The 18,915-nt window shown below is 44.5% G+C and overlaps 7 protein-coding genes and 1 pseudogene across 8 annotated transcripts; 2 read left to right on the top strand and 6 right to left on the bottom strand.

Annotated features, from left to right (window-relative positions):
• Positions 1-1,789: 1,789 nt before the first annotated feature.
• FCF2 (LALA0S08e03994g1_1) lies at positions 1,790-2,476 on the bottom strand (the record flags this gene model as incomplete). Its single annotated transcript, XM_022771107.1, has 1 exon — positions 1,790-2,476. The coding sequence occupies one exon, from the start codon at positions 2,474-2,476 to the stop codon at positions 1,790-1,792; it is 687 nt and encodes a 228-aa protein (XP_022629720.1).
• Positions 2,477-2,682: 206 nt separating this feature from the next.
• IES3 (LALA0S08e03972g1_1) lies at positions 2,683-3,369 on the top strand (the record flags this gene model as incomplete). The annotated part of the gene is made up of 1 exon (XM_022771106.1): positions 2,683-3,369. The coding sequence occupies one exon, from the start codon at positions 2,683-2,685 to the stop codon at positions 3,367-3,369; it is 687 nt and encodes a 228-aa protein (XP_022629719.1).
• Positions 3,370-3,930: 561 nt separating this feature from the next.
• FRS2 (LALA0S08e03950g1_1) lies at positions 3,931-5,430 on the top strand (the record flags this gene model as incomplete). The annotated part of the gene is made up of 1 exon (XM_022771105.1): positions 3,931-5,430. One exon carries the CDS (start codon positions 3,931-3,933, stop codon positions 5,428-5,430), a length of 1,500 nt encoding a protein of 499 aa, XP_022629718.1.
• A 193-nt stretch (positions 5,431-5,623) lies between these two features.
• LALA0_S08e03928g (LALA0S08e03928g1_1) lies at positions 5,624-6,292 on the bottom strand (the record flags this gene model as incomplete). The annotated part of the gene is made up of 1 exon (XM_022771104.1): positions 5,624-6,292. One exon carries the CDS (start codon positions 6,290-6,292, stop codon positions 5,624-5,626), a length of 669 nt encoding a protein of 222 aa, XP_022629717.1.
• A 1,319-nt stretch (positions 6,293-7,611) lies between these two features.
• On the bottom strand, positions 7,612-9,697 carry OSW2 (LALA0S08e03906g1_1; the record flags this gene model as incomplete). The annotated part of the gene is made up of 2 exons (XM_022771103.1): positions 7,612-9,593; positions 9,670-9,697. 2 exons carry the CDS (start codon positions 9,695-9,697, stop codon positions 7,612-7,614), a joined length of 2,010 nt encoding a protein of 669 aa, XP_022629716.1.
• Positions 9,698-10,063: 366 nt separating this feature from the next.
• On the bottom strand, positions 10,064-11,311 carry LALA0_S08e03884g (LALA0S08e03884g1_1; the record flags this gene model as incomplete). The annotated part of the gene is made up of 1 exon (XM_022771102.1): positions 10,064-11,311. The coding sequence occupies one exon, from the start codon at positions 11,309-11,311 to the stop codon at positions 10,064-10,066; it is 1,248 nt and encodes a 415-aa protein (XP_022629715.1).
• A 1,741-nt stretch (positions 11,312-13,052) lies between these two features.
• BUD27 (LALA0S08e03862g1_1) lies at positions 13,053-15,278 on the bottom strand (the record flags this gene model as incomplete). Its single annotated transcript, XM_022771101.1, has 1 exon — positions 13,053-15,278. The coding sequence occupies one exon, from the start codon at positions 15,276-15,278 to the stop codon at positions 13,053-13,055; it is 2,226 nt and encodes a 741-aa protein (XP_022629714.1).
• A 1,733-nt stretch (positions 15,279-17,011) lies between these two features.
• On the bottom strand, positions 17,012-17,665 carry LALA0_S08e03840g (annotated as a pseudogene). Its single transcript has one exon. A coding segment is annotated over exon 1 (654 nt).
• Between the last annotated feature and the right edge of the window lie 1,250 nt (positions 17,666-18,915).

Genomic DNA, 18,915 nt, shown 5'->3' with positions numbered 1-18,915 from the left:
GTGATTCCGGTAAAACAACTTTCTCACTGAAATCAAATCGAACTGTCTCATTGAAAACAACTCAACAAATTGAAGAGTGTTCTTCGATTTTAGTTGAAAATTTCCTAAGGTCTCATAAGGTCTCCTAAGGTCTCCCAAGGTCTCCTCTTGTACAATTGAAGAGTGTCTCTCACAAGGCAGCTGAACAACTCTTCGTGGCCCTCAATTGAAGAGGATCCTCTTGTACAGTTGAAAAACTCCTCTTATACAATTGAGGATCTCGGTTTGGGCACAATTGAGGAAAACAATCCCAAACTAAGCTAAATAACTCTTGTCAGGATTCAATTCGAAGTCTCCTCGTACAATTGAAAAGTGCCTCTTCTAGCTCAAATGAAGACTCTTTGGGTTCGATCGTTGGCCCCCACTCATACAATTTGAGCATTTCTGGCGTTGAAGTGAGGAATGTCGAGCAAGTACAGCTGCGACAATCTTCAACCCCAGAAATGCCCAGATCTAACACAAAGCGACAAAAATCAATTCTTAATAGTAGACCCAGCACACGTACTAGTAATCACTTGATAGCCGGTAGGTGGGCATTTCGGTACAAATCCCACTAAATCTTTTGGTTGTTTTCCCGTGGTGTGAGTGCCACGTCTTTTAAAACGTGGTCCAACGGTCTTGGAACAAAAATGAACAGTCCTTTTCAGGACGCTGTCACTGATTTGCCGATATGAAACCACTACACCAAAGCATCAGTTCACAATGTCCGCATCTTTCTATAAAAGTCTTGGATATCGAGATCTTCAACCGCACGAAGACCACCAAACAGTGTCGGCGGCAAATGATGCACAACTATATACCAGAAAGCCGAAGCCGCCGGTGCAATGCAGCAGTGGCCATTATATATATATATATATATGACACTAGATCGTCTTAAATACCTGAGCTAGAACGCTCAAGCCATTTTTGGTTAAGTTGATGAGTTAGGTGTCATTGAAAGGGTTAATGACGTGTTTCTTATGGAGTTTTATTTGAAGATGTAATACATGTACTCACGAGTGTACTCATGGATCAAAAGTAGACAGCGACAGCTGTGAGAACCGCTCAACAAGTCCGAAGCCTGTAAGTTTGAAAGGATGTTTGAATACCCAGGAGTCCCAAATTAAGTACTATTTTCTTGGCTTGATTTGGTTCTGCCGAAATAGTGGTTTTTTTTTTGGCATGTATCGGTTGTATTCAGAATGTGTCCGGCTAGGGCCAGGAATTCTGGATATGCTTTTGGAAGAACGGATGTCAATTCAATTGACATTGGTTGTTACAGAACTGGCTTGGCTTATCATCTCAGAATACGACAAAGAAAGACGGCTCAACCACGTTTAGCATTTCTCTCAAGAAGAAACAACTTCCGGCCTCGGATAGGGCTGCCCCGTAAAGTTGACAGATCTCACATTCGTTGGAGTCGCAGAAGACTTATTTCTGGTATCGCGGGTTTTTCTGTCAAGAGCACGATATATCTCCTTTCCATCGGCACTACCACGAGACCTTCTTGAAAATGCTTTCTCGAATTCATGACCTTCGATTCAGTTTAGAGGTATTCTGCTCCGAAAGCTTCGCATGCCAAATCTTCCCCCCAAAATCTGGCCGTAAACAGGTCATGACTCTTGTATTACCATACAAAAGGGAAGAATATTCACCGATGCTGAATATGACAAAAATCTTGAATCAGAGACCTGTACAATCATGCCACAGACATCAGGACTTGATGTCATGTGAATTAAGCTTGTTCAAACCATTTTTTAGCCCTGCGCTTTTACATCTTCTTTCGCTTTTCACGAACCTTTTTATAATGACCCTTCGCGCCACTGGTCTTCTTGCTTTGCACTTCACCGTACTTGCGCTTGAAGTACCGGTTTGTATCGTCGCTCGCCATCAAAGACTCCAAAGTAGTGCCCTTGCGCTCTCTTTTCGTCATACGACTACTGTAAAACTCGCTTTTATCCTCCACAATTGTCCCGACCGAAAATCGCTCTGGTACTTGCCACTTGTCTTTCTTGTAGTGTCGCTTAGGATCCAGTGCAGCACGGTGTTTTATCAGTAGCAAGTCCCGCTTCAATTCCCTGGTGAGTTCTGGTTTTGGAAGGGTGAACCACTGTTCTGTGCTTGATGGTTTCTTAGCCTGTGCGTCTTTCTTCCGTAGATGTAGGATTGAAACTGGGTCTTCTACTTTACGAACGGGTTTGTTAGCGTCCTCAGCGCCTGAAAGCGCATCAAAGTTGGTTTTCATACGCGGCAGGCCACGTAGTTTCTGCTCGATATCATAAAACGTTTGTTGTTGCTGTGAAATCTTTGAATCCTCGTCGAACTCTAGTTTATCCTGATCAAAGTCGTTTTCTCCCGTTCTTGCTTGTTTTTGGTAGTCTCCGCTCGCTGAAAATTCGCCGCCACTTCCAGCCTGCTTTAGCGCGGCAAAAAGGTCTTCAATACTATCAGATCCCATCGTCTAACTTCTTATATCTGATGATTTTGAATCTTTTCTTTAGCTCATCGCCTATGGAAAGTTCTAAAATTTTTCAGAATTAGACCATATTACTATATACAGTTTACCAAACCTATCTATCAAGGTAACTATCCTAGCACAACAACGCGATTCAGTAGGACCTTTCCTGTCCGTGTGAGCACTTTACGGGTGACCACACGCACAAAATGAGTGAGGTGGAAACTTTGATCAAAGATTTTAAGAGCTTGGTGGAAAATGACGCTCAGGTTAAATATGCTTGGAACGCTATAAAACGATACAAATCCAACGAGCCCATAGATGCGGAAGACGATCGCAAGACTAGACACAAGAGAAACATAATAGCTGTGGATGATAACCTGAAGATCAACTACGAAATGGTCAAGACAGCGCCAGGTACTTTCATCGAAAGCAGTCTGTCCGCTTCCAAGGACAAGAACAGTAAGGAACAAGCGTGGAAAGTAGCGAAAACGAAGACCAATTACTACAAAAAAAGACTGTCGAACATGAACGAGCAGTTTTTGGCGGAGCAGTTTGACGCAAACGCAAACGCAAACGCAAATGCTAATGGCAGCGCGATCAGCATCAATGGTTCGACAAATAATGCAGATTCCGGCGTTTCTCCAAATCTGGACGTCGAGACGGCCTCCTCATTGGCCCAGCACACGGAATGGCTATGTGAGTCACATAGAGATCTGCTACAGGAGTATAGTGCCCTTGTGGCCGAGGAAAAAAAATGGTTTTTGAAGAAAGAGATAATACTGGATGCAAACGTGAAACTGGATCTCTACGCCACGCGAGATGAAGAAAACCAGGGCATAGAGCTGCAGGCAACTACCGCTGATGTTTCGGAAATGTCTGTTTTCCCAGTGTGACCGGTGGGAAGAGAGAGTTGTGGCGATCGAATCTCGAGGGCAAGACCAAAAGAATTAGTCGCAAAGTATGAGTGCCCCAGAATCATACGGCCCTTTTGATTGCGATTGAGGCCTTACTATGGCGACCAGCGACCGCTAATGATGCCGTGCCAAGCATTCTACATCATTGTTTCCAACATTGTTCAAAATGTGCAATACTTGGTCAAATTTGTTCTTTCGAAAGCCGGGAAAAAACTCTTTAAAAATCTACAAAACGACCCTGGTCAAACGACACATTTGAAATATCCCAATAAGCATTAATCGACCTTTAACAAAGCGTCTTTCAACCTGGTTTAGAGTCTTGACTTTGATATCATCGAGAGCTTAGCCGGGTAACGTTGAATAATCTCTAGTTTCGACACTATACCCATGCTAATAAAAATTTTCTAAACCAGAATAGCTGAACTTCGAGAACATTGAAGCTAAACCTTTCGATACAAGTGCTAGGTTGATCGCCGCTTGCATTAATTAGTGGGACTCTACTCATTAAGACCTTTAAGTAGGTTTTTTCCGTGGTGAAAAATGTCTGATTTTCAGCTTGAAATATTGGTGAAATTGAATGATTTGGGCACCATTGAATCAACGCTCAAAGTGTTCCCACAAGTCGATCCACAGACTGTTCTTTCTGCCCTGAACTCTCTTAAAGCGCATGCAAAACTGGACTACTCGAAACAGGATAGAACTTACTACACTTTGACGAAAGAAGGTGATGAAATCGTGTCCAAAGGGTCTCACGAGATGAGACTCCTGCAATTGGTGAACAAGTTCAGCAAGCTGCAAATCAAAGATGTGGCCACTCACATGGGTGCTGACGGTAAGATTGGACAGGCCAAAGCTTTCAAAAACGGGTGGATATCCAAAAACAAGGACAACGAATTGACCGTGAGTGACAAGGTCTCTTCAATCGATGACGTTGTAGATGAAACCAAAAATGTGCTCTTGCAGATACAGCAGGGTCAATTTGACTCTGTGGACGACAAGACGCTCAACGATTTGAAAAAACGTAAACTCATCGCTGTGAAAAAGGAAACGTCTTTCAAAGTGACCAAGGGCCCCGATTTCTCCACTGAGCTCACCAAGCTCGAAACGGACTTGACTGCCGACATGGTAGCCTCCAGCACTTACAAGGATCTCAAGTTCAAGCCTTACAATTTCAATTCTGAGGGTATTTTGCCAGAGTCCGGTGCGCTGCATCCTCTGTCCAAAGTACGGGAAGAATTCAGACAGATTTTTTTTTCCATGGGATTCAAGGAAATGCCTTCTAATCAGTATGTCGACACTGGGTTTTGGAATTTCGATGCCCTGTATGTTCCACAGCAACACCCTGCCCGTGACCTACAAGATACTTTCTATTTGAAAGATCCCCTCCAAAGTGATTTGCCAGACGACAAGGAATATTTGGAGAACATCAAGGCCGTCCACGAACAGGGCAAATATGACTCCATCGGGTACCGTTACAATTGGAAACCTGAGGAGTCCCAAAAACTAGTTTTGAGAACTCACACGACTGCTATTTCCGCACATATGTTGAAGAAGCTAGCCGAGGACCCCAAGCCTACCAGATTATTTTCCATCGACCGTGTGTTCCGTAATGAGGCCGTGGACGCTACACATTTGGCCGAGTTTCACCAGGTGGAAGGTGTTCTTGCGGACTACAACATCACGCTAGGGGATCTAATCCAGTTCATGGAAGGATTTTTCGAGAAGATGGGTGTTACGGGTCTGCGTTTCAAGCCTACATACAATCCATACACCGAACCATCCATGGAGATCTTTTCGTGGCACGAGGGTCTAGGAAAATGGGTAGAGATTGGTAACTCGGGTATGTTCAGACCTGAGATGCTGGAACCTATGGGACTGCCACCCAACATGCGGGTTCTAGGATGGGGGCTGTCATTGGAGAGACCAACTATGATCAAATATGGAGTTCAAAACATCAGAGAGCTATTAGGCCACAAAGTTTCTCTGGACTTCATTGAGACCAATCCCGCCGCCAGACTTGACGAGGATCTATACGAATAAATAAGTGTTACCGAACAACACAAGTTGATAAAGAGAAAAAAAGAGAGATAGAGAGAGAAAGAAGCTTGTGTGACGAAAAGTGGAAAAAAAGTCCAGCTTTTTTTTCGACATCTAAACACTGGCGTGGAAGGGACACAGCCACGCCCACTGCATTTATTTGCTGTTGATGAAGTGCATCCAGCACCTGTGATACTCAAAGCACTGTTTGTCGCCTTTCGAGGATTGGTTTGTTATGTTGCGGGCCCTGCGAGGACGACGAATCGCATGAGCCATCTTTGCCAACGGCTTGAGTCTTGCGAGACGTGTGTAACCGTTGTTTTTCCTTTGAAATCATGTTTTTGATGTGTTTGGATGGGAAATAGAAAGGGTTACTTCTCCGCCGCACTGGCTGGGGCCTATTCGCTAGGTTTTTGTTATTGTTATTGTTGTTGTTGTTGTGGTCCGACAACCTGCTCTCTGAAAAACGAGACGCTAGAGATGGTCTTTTGGTCACTGACATCCGACGAACGCCCGTGTTGTGGTCGACAAACTCGAGATTGTGCGGAACACTTGTAGTTTCCAGATTGCTGGTGCTACTACTGTGGTGGAAATTCAACGGGAGTTCGAAATCGAGCAAACCTTCGTCCTCATCTGGCTCTTCTTGTTGCGTATCTATGCTCTGGTCCAAGTCTGCACCCAGAAGCGAGGCTTCGAAGCTGGATCCAGCCGAAATAAGCTCGAAAACGTCCGTTCCTGCTCCGGGAGCGTCCTTCTGTTCCTCGTGCTGCGTTTGCAGTCCACCGTGATGATCAACACCTTCCAGATCGAAAAAACCCGGGGTTGCAGGGCTTATTGCTGTGTATTCTGTATCTTCAAAGATCATCGCTGTTGACCAGGGCTCATGTAAGGCCGAAAACCGAAAACTGAAAACTAAAAACTAAAAACTAGAACCAAAAAAAGCACCCGGTGTTCGAGCCTAGTATCCAATTCTGAAATCTAGACTCTAAAATTGACGTTTTTTAACTCAACAGGCTTTGGACTTACCGCTACCCACCTTCCTAGCCCTCCGCCAAGACTTCTATTTTCCACATATCTTTAAATATATCCATCGTGTTAAAAATCGCATCAAATAGAAAGAAACATACTAACCCGAAATAACTCCACAATCAAGCCTACATTTCGCATTTCGCGTTACCATTAGCCTCGTGCTGATCGGGCGGGTCCGGAAATATACCAAATCTCTTTTAGTTCCTTTTGGAAGACTAACTACAGCTGTTTACGCAATGCTATCGCACTGCATAAGCTAGTTAAAGCTATCTTATGACTTCATATGTAATTACTAGCTGCATGTCTGCAGCTGTCTCGTGAAGCTGCTATCAGTGTTCACCGACAACCTCTCTAAAGCACCCGGATTTTCGCCATGTTGGGACTTCCAACAACCCAGAATGGTTAAAATGCCTTGCGGTGCATGGCGAAACTGCATCGCCAACGCATGATCAGCGCACTGGAATGCGGTGATAGGATTAACGACATACTTTTGTAGTTAGGATTAGCGAATTGTTAGTGGTGATGGGCGTATCATCACCTGAGCGACGGACATGTGGCATCTTTTGGGTAGGAAGATCCTTTCGGCATCTGAATAGAGAAAGATGGGAAGGCCAGAAGATTCGCTCTCTTTCGGGAAACAACATTGTACATCCTGCAAAACCTATCGGGAAAGTCAGGGATTGGTTGTTGCACCTGAAGCTTCGAGCTGAAGATTTACGAAAACGGGTTGCAAACGGATCATAACCCAGGACATACTGAATACCTGACGGATGGATATCTATTGATAACGGGTTACTAAACGGATCGTAGCCGCACACGAAACGGATCCCGAAAGATGGCAACCCGATTATGATCCGTTTAACGGATCACTCTGTACCAATGCGTCATCCGTTCAATGGAAACCAAACGAGAAGGACCCCACCACCAATGTGTCGATGTGGATATCCAGCTGCAATTGCGTGTATTGACGCCAAGATTATGCCTATCAAGTGAATCTCTAACATTACTACAAATGTCTACAAAATATTTGTCCGCGATGCAAAGTGCAGGTGTTGGTTTACCGCGTCACGATAATCAAGATTTTTCAAAACTACCTCGTTGATCATTCACCTCCCTCACTCGAAATCGGTTCTTTCATCGCGAATTCTCCACCAGCTAATCCACATCCTCCAGAGACAACTTTTTCTTTCCCGAACACCTTCTACGGTCTCCACCAGAGACCGACAAGGGCCCTACTCCTCGACTCCAATCGTCAAATAGTCGTTGCGAAGAATCCACATGCCCGTACCTGCTCGTAGTAACGCTCAATATACCACCCATGTTGACCCGTCTTAGTAAATTTAAATGCTCCCATAGAAATCGGTCCGGCACCGTGGCTGATCCTGTAAACGTAACGGATTGAGATCTTTGACCTGTCTCTGCCAAGTACTTTCGTTGCAGTTTCCAGAATTTGCAGCTGTTCCAATTGTGCGTACGTGTACGTTTTTCATCCAAAGATCGACGATCACCCAGCCCGTATGCGTCGAAATAGTATCTGGAGGACATTGTCAATGGGTTGGCTCGCAACTCCTGTTCAAATAGCACATCTGCATCTATTTCGTCTCGGCCGCGAAACTTAGGAAGTTGTATGAGGTCGTCTACCGCGGAAGTGGTATCACAATTGTCGTCGGCGCCCGAATCGTCCGCTGCGTCACCGTTACCAAAAAATGGGAAACCCGAATTTCCAGATGCGGCGTCTGACTCTTCGACTTTACATAGTTGTTCATTTGAACCGTTCACCGCAACTAAACCCCTGTTGATCGGTTCAATGTCAGTCCCATTGTGATCAGATTGTTTGACCTTGCGCTTGAATTTGGAACGTAAACCGGTTTTCCATCTGCGTGACGGCGATCCAGTGACGTCTTCGAACATCACGGTTTGTTCGCTATGGTTAAATAGCTGATCTCCGATACTCAGAAGTAAAGAAGATCGACCCAATTCATTGGGACCGCCTTCGATACTGTAGCCACATATAGAGACCAACCTGGAGTAGAAGCCAAACAGGAAATTCAAACTGGAGTAATTGATGCCAAAATCGCTGGCCAATTGCATTGGTTGTTGCAAGAGAACATGCGCCGGGAACTCTAGACGATGATGGAAACAATAGGCTTCAAATGAAAGCGTCAAAAACTCTGGATACTCATTAATGGTGAACATATCCATTTGTCGTTTGCGATCTTTGGTATCCTGTACGACTTTGTGGAAATCGATACTGGAGACCAAATTCTCCATACCCATGTGAGTATCGAAACCTTTGAGATTCAGGTACTTGCTTACAGCATCCCCACATTGCAGGTAGCAAATTTGCATAAGTTCTTTGACCAAGTCTTCGAAAATGAGTCGTGAAGAAGCGTTAGCCAAGAGTTTATCGTGGTCAAATTGCTCAAAAACAATACACACCAAATTCAATGATATTCGCGGTATGATATGTTCCCAAACTTTCAAAGCCATGTTCTGCGATTGATCTGGATCAATTATGATAATTTCCTCTACTTGGGTGTGTTGAATTTGGGTCAACACGGTATTCAAGATGGAATTTCGATCTAGCATGATTTGTCGGATTTTATCGACGTTCTCTTGGCGTTGATCTCCCATGGTTAGTGGTGTCTTACGAACGTTGGTGAGGCCCACGTAAAAACAACAATTGTCATTGACCAAAGCATAAGATCCTGACGAAAGTTGACGAGCCTCAACGTCACATAAAATCGAAACCACACCACAACTACAATTTGCAAAACGAGAAATGGCCAAATCTTCCAATTCTACCGCATAGTTAGCATTCATCATCACGATTGTATCTTTGTCGCTGTAATTTGATAAAACTTGACAGCATCGATCCAGTGACGGTAACGACAAACATGACACAATCATTGCATCAATCTTGTATTTGCGGGTAGTCTTGTCGGAATTCAATAGCTGGGGCTCTAAATCTTCCAGCTCTTTGGCGAAAACGTTGGGTCTATAGAAATTGGAACCAAGTTTCGACGATTTCCACGATACAATGCCATCGCTAGAGATGTTACTGGAGACCAAAATGATGAAAGCGTTTGACAAGCTGAGTCTCCAAGCCAAAAATTGAGTGGCAGGTGTTTCGCCCACTGTGAAGATGTTGATGGAAGGTGAGTTAGGTTCTTAAACAGATATTTGAGTTTTTGTTAGGAAGTGGTAACATACCTATTAAGCATGTAAGTGGTGAGCCCATGGAATGGGGCAAGGATGACGGGTTGCTGTGTGCAGGGTTTTAAATTCGTGCGTTTGAGGTGTCTGAGTTAGGTGGATGAAGTGGTGATGTTGTCATACACAAAATAGTGACGCTGACGTTGACATTTCGAAGGTGAGATTTTATGGTGTGACTTTGAATGAAGAACTGAAAGTGTCAGGGAAAATCGATTGCGTCAGAGACAGGCGAGTGCGTCAGGAATAAGCCAGGGTGTCTGCGTGCTTGTTGGAATATGGACAACGCGCGATTGGTGCCAGGTGATTGTTTAGCTTTTCTGGCGAATTGCAACCGTCTCGATGTTCAGTAGTGCTCAAGGAAGGATTTCTTAACAAGCGATCGCTAGCGTTCTCACTTGTTCAGTTGTACTTGAGAACCGTTATTGTCCCTGCATCCCCCTCGTATATCTATAAGCTTGAAAGGAACACCATTGTAATACCAACTCAAACCCTTGCCCCGCTCTCTCACATACGATTCCAATAATTTAAAACACTCTTGCAAAGGAATATCGTCTTCCAATCCTTCTTCGATCGCCAACCAAACTTTCTTGCGTCGATTAACCTGCCTAGAAAAATTCTTGTCGTTGTTTCTCCAAGAAGAACCGTACCGTTTCTCAAGGTCGCGGATCGATGTGCGTCTTTTCATGAGTTGTGCTGGACTGCGAACCTCACCGGACTCGAGCGTGTGTTGCTGGGCTACGGCCTCGAACCAGTCGGGCAGCGCCCAATCGCTGGGTAGCTTCGTGTATTCGTTCCACAGCTGAGCCACAGTGGTCGGGGACTTGATCAACACCACTCCAAAATTAGTGAGTCCGTAGCAGGGGTCTTCTTCAACGTCCTTGAGGTTAGGAACCGCTGACGAGTCCACTACACGCGCTGGAATGACACGGGAAGATGCATGTGCTGGTGCAGAAAACGACAAGGCTATACCAGCAGCGGTTCTGCCGTAGTCGACGTGCGTCTCGTAATCATTTCTGGATCGTTTTCGGCTCACCGTGTCGGACTGAATCGACTGGAGGGTGCCCAAAATGCTGGAAACGATCGAATTGACCGTTCCAGGCCGTTGGTCGAGTTTGGCGATTCCAATTGGCTTCGAATTTTGCGCTGGAACCAATGACGCCTCGTCCAGTTTGTATATAAGTTCCCGAAACTCGTTCTTATAGGTGTTAAGACGGTCCAGCACATGCTGGACCGATTCTTCTGCAGTTTCCGGGCAGTAATTCGAGGACGACTCCTCCTCTTCCTCATCAACATCTTCATCCTCGCCCTCATCTCCATCCTCATCCTCATCTTCTTGTTCTGGTTCGCTGACGTCCGCCGCTACAGGCTCTTCCACATCGATTTGGCCTCCGTCGAAATCGAAATAGTCTGCGTAGGGTCGATGCGGCACAAACGACGTGTAGTAAGAGTTCACATCCTCTGCCGTTGCAGCAGGAACCTTCTCCTTTTCCAAAGTCTTAATCACAGCGTCCCACGCCGAAGTGTCCGTACCAGCACTACCCACACTACCGGCTTCACGCACGACTGCGTTCTCTTGGGCTTCCAGCAACAACAACTGCAAACGTTCGCTCACACTGGGCAGTTTCTTGGTTTCTTCCATGCGAACGGTAACGGTGTAGACTAAGTTCGGCTTGGCTTGGCTTGGCTTGGCTTGGCTTGGATTGCCGAGTGTCCAGGAGTGAAGGGTGCTTGTCGTGAGTTCTAAAAAGTATCAACGCGAGTGCAAGCTAGTGAACATCATCGACAGCGCAAGCCAACTAGCCAACAGCCACAGATGGAGATGGTTTAAGACGCTTGGAAAGACACCGGTGGTGGGTATGGTGAGATGAGCATGGCTTGGGCATGTGATATGAGAAGGTGGCTGGCAGAGGATGGCGAGTACCGAGGTATTCACGAGTACTGAGGTATTCGCGTGTACTCATGAATACACACGAGTACATGATGAAAGGATAGCCACCACTGTTAACAGTGACAGCGTCAGAGATCTATAGCGAACAGTAGGAACACAGGACAGCTCAGGGTAGCCATCAGTGACAACTACGACTGCAGAGTAAAATCCGCAACAAAGCACAATGTGAATGGGACCCATGGTAACTGGATAAATTGGGTTTGCATAGCAGATGAAATTGCTGTTAACAACGCACAGTCATCAATTGTGAACAAATATGACTACCGGTTGGACAGCTCGTACACCTGCGTCACAGATGACTTGTAAACACTGGAAAACAATCAAATGGGTTAGGAATTCCTATTGCGCTCGGTCGTTTGGCTAGTAGTGCTCTCGAGTATTCAGCTTGTAGCGCTGTCAATTGTTCAGTTTGTAGTGCTCTCGAGTTTTCAGTTTGTAGTGCTGTCAATTGTTCTGCTAGTCGTAATCTCAGCTCTTGATTTTCCACTCTTTCATTTCATCACCCGCTTTGATTTGCACGCTACAATTTCAACCGACACGCATGCCCTTCCTCTATGCATAAAGCTGATCACATCCATTGCATCACAGAGACATTTCGTGACCCAAAACCAGTCTTGAAACTCATACTTCAACGTTACTTAGTCTTAGCTAAGCTCCTTCACAGATCTTGACACTGAATCCTTGCCTTGTGCCGCAATGATACATCAATGTGAACACTTCTGCATAATTTCCCCCTTCATTGGCGCTATCACTCTCTTCCTCATCGGATTTGTTCTTGAAATCGGTACTTTCATCAAATTGCAGCGATCTCAGCTGCTGCAGTTTCGACAAGATGGGTCACTATTTTTGTCTCAGGTCCATCCCTCATTTACAGATCTCCATGTCCGAGTCTTAAATTCAAAGGACTTGCCTACGACACGCAATAGTTTCAACCATATCTTTAAAGTTATTTTTTCGTTTCTACAACCCAGCAATAGTCCCTTCATCAAATCTTACTCGGTCTCGCAAGAGCCAATTTCTATGTTGGTTTTGCAGCTCGATCGAGCCCAGCGGTGATCGATCGTTGAACAATGTTTGCACCATCTACCTTTGCGCACTCAATCGTGCTGCGCTTCAGTACCCCTACAATGATTCTCGTTCTCACCAATTTGGAACAGCCAATTGCCTCAAATTAAGTCAAAAACAATCCCATCTGTTATTCAAACGGTGCTTCCACCAACCGCCGTGATTGCTATCTCTCCTGTCGACATTGCTTCCTCACTTCGCCAAATGTGTGTTTTTGCCACTCCTAGAACGTTCGCGTTTAGCACTCCGGAATGCATTCTAACAGGTTTGATAAGACCACGACAACCGATAAACTTATCAAGACGCTTATACTTCCGATTTCGATTTCAACATCTAACATGACAAGTTCACACACCAATCAGCCCTTCTAAACGTCTCGAAATCTTAACTTGGCAGCTTTGAATTTACTGGTTCTAACGGGATTCCCATACTCGTCAATGGGCTCCAGTTGCAATTCTTCCTGCGATAGTTCTACGTTGCCCTGAGAAGCTATCATTTTCTGTCTTAGTCGTTGGTAGTCGACAGCAATATCGTAATGCAAATTGTCACCATTTAGTGCAAGGTCTTCTTCGTTGTAATCACTCGGCATGGAAGTTGGTCTCTCTACCACATCCGTGGTAATCGCTGAGCTATTGTTCCTTATATCGCCGCTGTTGCTCTCGATTTCTGCCTCCTCTCTGGCCGGGTTTTCTGACAGAAAAGTAGCGATCTCATCCTGCAGATATTCAGCCTCTTTGTTGTATTTTTTAAAATCGTCCAAATGTTCAACCACCGTGCCTGCATCGTCCACATCGTCGTTGTAAAGACCCAAGAGGTATGCGCGAGCCATATCGTCGAGATTTTCGCCAAGACCTTGAAAATCGACACGCGGGTTTTGAACCACCGGTTGAGAGTCTTTGTTAATGACTTCTGTGATTTGTTCGGGAAAAGGTTTGGCATCTGCGTTACTGAAAGTTTTCGTTTCATGAGATTTAGGAGGCTCAATAGGATCTTCCGTTTCCGTAACTTGAGGTAGCACCGTCTTGTTCTTGGCTATCGATTTCGATGAAGGCTTACTGAGTGAGCGCATATTTTTATTGAGCAATTTGCTCTTTTGAGTTGGCGTCGGGGGAAAGTCATTCACCACCTGTACTCCAGGGTTTCTCTCCAAAACGTCGTTCATTACATTCGAGGTTTTCTCTGTAACACCAGTGGGTGTTGATTTTATATCGGCCGATGCCTCCCGCGACGAAGATCTGTCTTTCTTGAATCTAGACACTCGAGGTTTCCATTTTTGAGGCTCCTCTGGGGTTGTCTTATTTTCGTACTTTTCATGTATTTCTTCCGACCCTTTCGCACCGATGAGTTGGGCGAATAGATCGGCATCAAAACCTTCCTGGTCGACACCTGTAGCAATCGATTGAGTGTCGACTACATTCGTGCCAGTGAAAGTGTTGGCTTTTGTCTCATGCTTCAAGTTGTCTATTTCGAAAACTTCAAGCTCAGGTGCGAATCCAACACTCTTTTTCTTTTGTGCGCCGGATTTTTTGTCTTTTGGTAAGATTGGTTTGGTTACGGGTTCAACGGCGCTGGTATTCATTTTAGAAGACCGCAAAGCGTTCAATTCTTCCAAAAACCGACTTCTGGCCGCTTCCGGTATAATTGAAGGTAGCGAAGATTCGGGACTATCGTCGAAATCGTCACTTTCATCAGATTCGTGATCCTCATCATCGTTATAATGCGAATTGTACGAGTCAAAATCGTAATGAACATCCTCTTCATCTATATCACCATCCTCTAGCAAGTCTTGGTGTTCCAATTGACCTACAATCTCATCGAATGTGTAAATGTCATTGGGATCAATGGCGTAGCCCTTGTTGTTGCCCCGGTCTGGGAAGGGTTGTTGCGGAGTAGTAGCCACCCCTTCTGAAAGTTTTGACGAGTCTATATGTTTTCTACCGGTCTCCTCACTGGTAGGTTCCCGTATGTTCTGTTCAGAAGTAGGATCACACGCTTTATTAGATTCTAGCAGTTCATCCTCTGAGCTCTGAACCTTATCGTCTTCTTTAATCTCCTCGATCTTGGCCGGATTCTCCACACCTTTGTGCTTACCTGTTGTGGGATTTACAGACCCAGAGACGACATTACCGTCCTCGTCCAGTTCTTCTCTGATTTCCATGAATGGCAATCCCTCATCATTTTCCGCAGGGTCTATGGATGGATCAGCTTTCTCCTGAAACTCTGCGGCACTCTCTTCTAACGCTTGCGCCTGTTTCAAGTTCTTCAACGTCTCGTCAGCCTCTTTGTTTTTACGTTTGAACTGCTCGATGGCATCATCGATGAGCCGTAATTTATCCGTAGCATGAGTTAACGCTTCTTGCAAACTTCTTTCCACGTAGTATTCGTATCCTATATTCTGGTAAATTTGAGAAGATATGATGAACTCTCCCAGAATCAGTCCCTTCTGGGTTTCATTTGCCCCAGGACTTCCAGATTGACGTTCTGTCAAATGTTTTCTTATGTCGCTGTATTGTTGTTTTTGAGTATCTAAGAAAGAAACTTTGGCCTGCAAGTTACCAATTGTCTTTGTGACAATCTCTATAAGCGAATCCATGGTGCACTGGGGCTATATACAAGTCGTGGGGACCTATAGTTACAGTATTAACTGACGATGAGCTTTCTCATCGTGGAACTCATCGCTGATCTGTAATTAATAGCGGTCTTCGATGTCGGTACTGGAATACGAAGGAACACTCAGTAGTGAAAACCGATCTCGAAATGGGTTGAATAGAGTTGCAAAAGCATCGAATTTGTGTTGAGAGTGTGGGCGAGATGAGATTTTTGGGCTTTCGTTTTTTTGACAGTGATTTTGGACCTTTGAGGCATGTTTAAGGACCGAATAAGAGAAGTAGGCAAGAATTAACGACATGGCATCAAAGCAAGGATAGGTGCGTTTGGGGACACGAATAGACTTCAGATACGTAGCTGCTGGATAGGGTAATTTCTTGGAGATAGGGTTTGAAACTTTGGAGGTAGATTTGTGCCAAACGAAATTGTATAATGTATGACAAAGTGTGTCACTGGTGTTCAAGAATGGTCTATGAGTGATCTAATGCTAGGGTAAAGGTGAATAATATGTTTGTAGGCTGGAAAACAATTGGTAAGACCAAGAATGGTTATAAGACATCATGGAAGCAGGGGTGCGAATATTTGGATGATGGCATGCCAGTGAAGAACAAAAGCTGGCCAAAACAGTGCGTTAAAGCAAGGAATGTAGATATGGTGTTCAGACAATATACCGTTTTCCTTCAAGGTTTGACAACGCTCGAGCGCCGTGAAAAGAAGTGTCCGAGTAATGGGTTCTGTGGGAGACAATCTTTTGCCCAGAAATTACACTTGCTGGTCAAGAAAAATTGAATGACAGCTCTAAACAGTGGTTTGGAATAATGATATAGCGGCTTAGGTGCGGTAGACGTTGAAATTACAGTGTGTCGCAGGAGCACGTGCTATTCTTATTGTCTGTTGAGAGTTCACTTGGGTGTAAAGGTGCGCTGATGGTCTATTGTTCGGATCCCTTGACTATGATACTACCAGAGGCATAATCTATAATAGTCTTGTCGGGACCTCTGTTTCTCTAGAGCGTTGAATGGTTAATCACAGACCATGTGATCCTGGACTGCGACAGAATTGCTCGAAATAGTGAGAGAATTTAGACAGCCTTGTCACTATGAGCTGAGTGGAATTGATCGGAACGTATTCTTAGATGGATAGATTATGGGTAGTTTCATCAGGATCAGTGTGAATTAGTTTCCTCGTTTATTTTTCTCTTCGAATTCATTTATTAGGGTGATCTTTATTCGCCATGAAAGGCCGTCGTGTGCATCTTTGGCAGTCCACGGTAAGACCACTCTGGCTTCAAAAGAAGTAGTTTTACAACTAGGAAACAACTCGAACGCTTTTTTACGTTTGTCGTGACGAAAGCCGAATACAGAGTCCCATTACGAGTATAAACTCAAAAACAAAGAGGTTTGAAATGATCAGAGAGATACGATCACATCGAAGTTGATTTGAATTAGGCTTTGGGGTATCAATTTGCCTCTTGTAGTCTAAATAGGATCAATGACGTATGTCACGTGCTTCAAGCGCACAGTAATCTTCGATATGATGCGTATCAATTGTTGAACCATCTGAGCTTTGCAAATACATCGCTGTAGCATGTATCCGGTAGTAGAATTTCTCATTCAGGTAAGCTTACGCTTAGTTCGAGGCCTTGGATTTGAGATTGGAGGAATGACGCAACGCTGATTGTTTTCAGTATTGAATTGGCCATCACAATTGTGCAAGCCATCATTTCGCTTTCTTATCAACATTTTGAAGGGCATCCTTGGCTCTATTAGAGGAACTACCCAGCGTCACTTGCCGTAATTGCTCGTCGATATGCTCCATGTATTGATCCACGGCAGCTTTGATGAAGGGCACGGCCAAGCGAGACCGCTCTCCAAAGTTTTTCGAATTTGATGTGGCATATTTATCGGTAAATCTGAACAGACAGTGTCTCCCGTCGTAGAAATAATACCTGGTGGCCGTTTCGCCATTTTCGTGAAGAATAATGTTCATTTTAGCAGCAATCAAATCCCACTTGTTCAAATCCTCTCCAGGGTTGACACTTATTATCTCCACCATCCAGCTACGTACGCTTCTGTCGTTCCACCCTTTTTTGGATGATTCAATGATATTTACTATTAGCACAAGTGTAAAAAAAGAGCCCGCGACTGAAACGACTATTCCTGCACGTATGTCGATCCAGAAGCCAAACATAACGAGCGTACCATATGCTATTAGTGTCAACAAAACAGTCGCACAGGTCCACTTCCCAACTTCTAGTCTCCACGATAGTTTACTTATGAAAGTATCTCGTGGTAGCGGTCCATAGTCTAGCTTGTAGTCTGGAGTACCTTCTTTGGTCTCGATCAATTGCTCTTTGGTGTCGCTATAGTCCATGAAGAGCGTTTGATGTTTGGATGATGGTATTGTTCGGAGTTGATGGTAGTAATGCATTTCAATCTTTAACTTGAACGGTCTTCACGAGTACGAGTACGAGTACTCGACGATAGAAGTTCGACTACCACCGCGACGAATATCCAGAGGTGTCGCTGAAGTTGAACGTAGTGGTTGTTCGAGTTATTCGATGTTTCGGCGGTGATAGGGGAGCAATCTACAACAGAATCCAAAAACACGCTTTTATTTAAAAATTGGACTTGATTTGAGACGAATTTGTCGATATGATGGCCATATAGGATCTGTGCTTGATATAGTGCATATTTATTGAGGCTCGACTACGTCGGCAGTGTTCGAGTTGTTAAACTGCATGGTTTGCTCTAAGTGAATGGTTATGGTTATGGATTTTTCTTATCTCTCCGTGGTTCTTTTGAGTATAAGTTTGGTACATTCTGTTTGACCAAACCACGGAAATTTAAACGATTTTGGGAGCAACAATAGCAAACAGTAGGTAACTTTCTAGACCCTAGCCAGTAGTAAGAATTACTTGATGGAAATCCTGCATAGTGACGTATCGTTGCTTCATATCTTTACGATTGGTCCATTTCACCTTAGCCCTTAAGATGTCACTTTAGACTAATATGTCATTTTCTGATTACGCTACACCATATAGTTCACCAATCCCAACAATATTACCAGTGAATGACCCAATCGAAGTCTTGTCTCTAAAAAATGTGCTATTTCAGCAGTCCAGGCAGTCAGTGGCCAAAAAGTGGCCAGAAAGCACCACTAAAGAAGAAACTTTGCGATGCACATGATACAATGGTGGGTCACGTCAACGCTTACCACACAGAAACGGTAAGGTGAATCGAATCCACCCCAAATACAGAAGCGTAGCGTTCAATAAACATACCTCGGGTTCATTCACCACGATGAAGGGGACGGTTCCATTTGTTACAATTTGTGTAACGCTGTCGTCGTGTCACGTGCGCGGAAAAATCACTGTGGACACGGACTGGTATTAAAGAACATTCATATAGAGAAGTCCATCATTCTGTAGCTTTGCCATCTGTAAAGGCAGAAGACATTGATCATGCTGTGAAGTACTTCCGGTTGCTGCACCTGAACAATCCGCTAACGAACTGCCAGCGTTGCAATAAAAAAGGCGTTTCCATATGCCTACTTGATTCTGTTACTGTATGAAATCAAGATCACTTGGGCGTGGATATGTGGCTACAGGGAGAGTAAAACAC

The sequence above is a fragment of the Lachancea lanzarotensis genome, scaffold LALA0S08, assembly GCF_000938715.1.
Source record: "Lachancea lanzarotensis genome assembly LALA0, scaffold LALA0S08, whole genome shotgun sequence".
Taxonomy (NCBI): domain Eukaryota; kingdom Fungi; phylum Ascomycota; class Saccharomycetes; order Saccharomycetales; family Saccharomycetaceae; genus Lachancea; species Lachancea lanzarotensis.
Note: the sequence above shows the minus strand (reverse complement) of the source record. Positions and strands in the feature narration are given on the sequence as shown.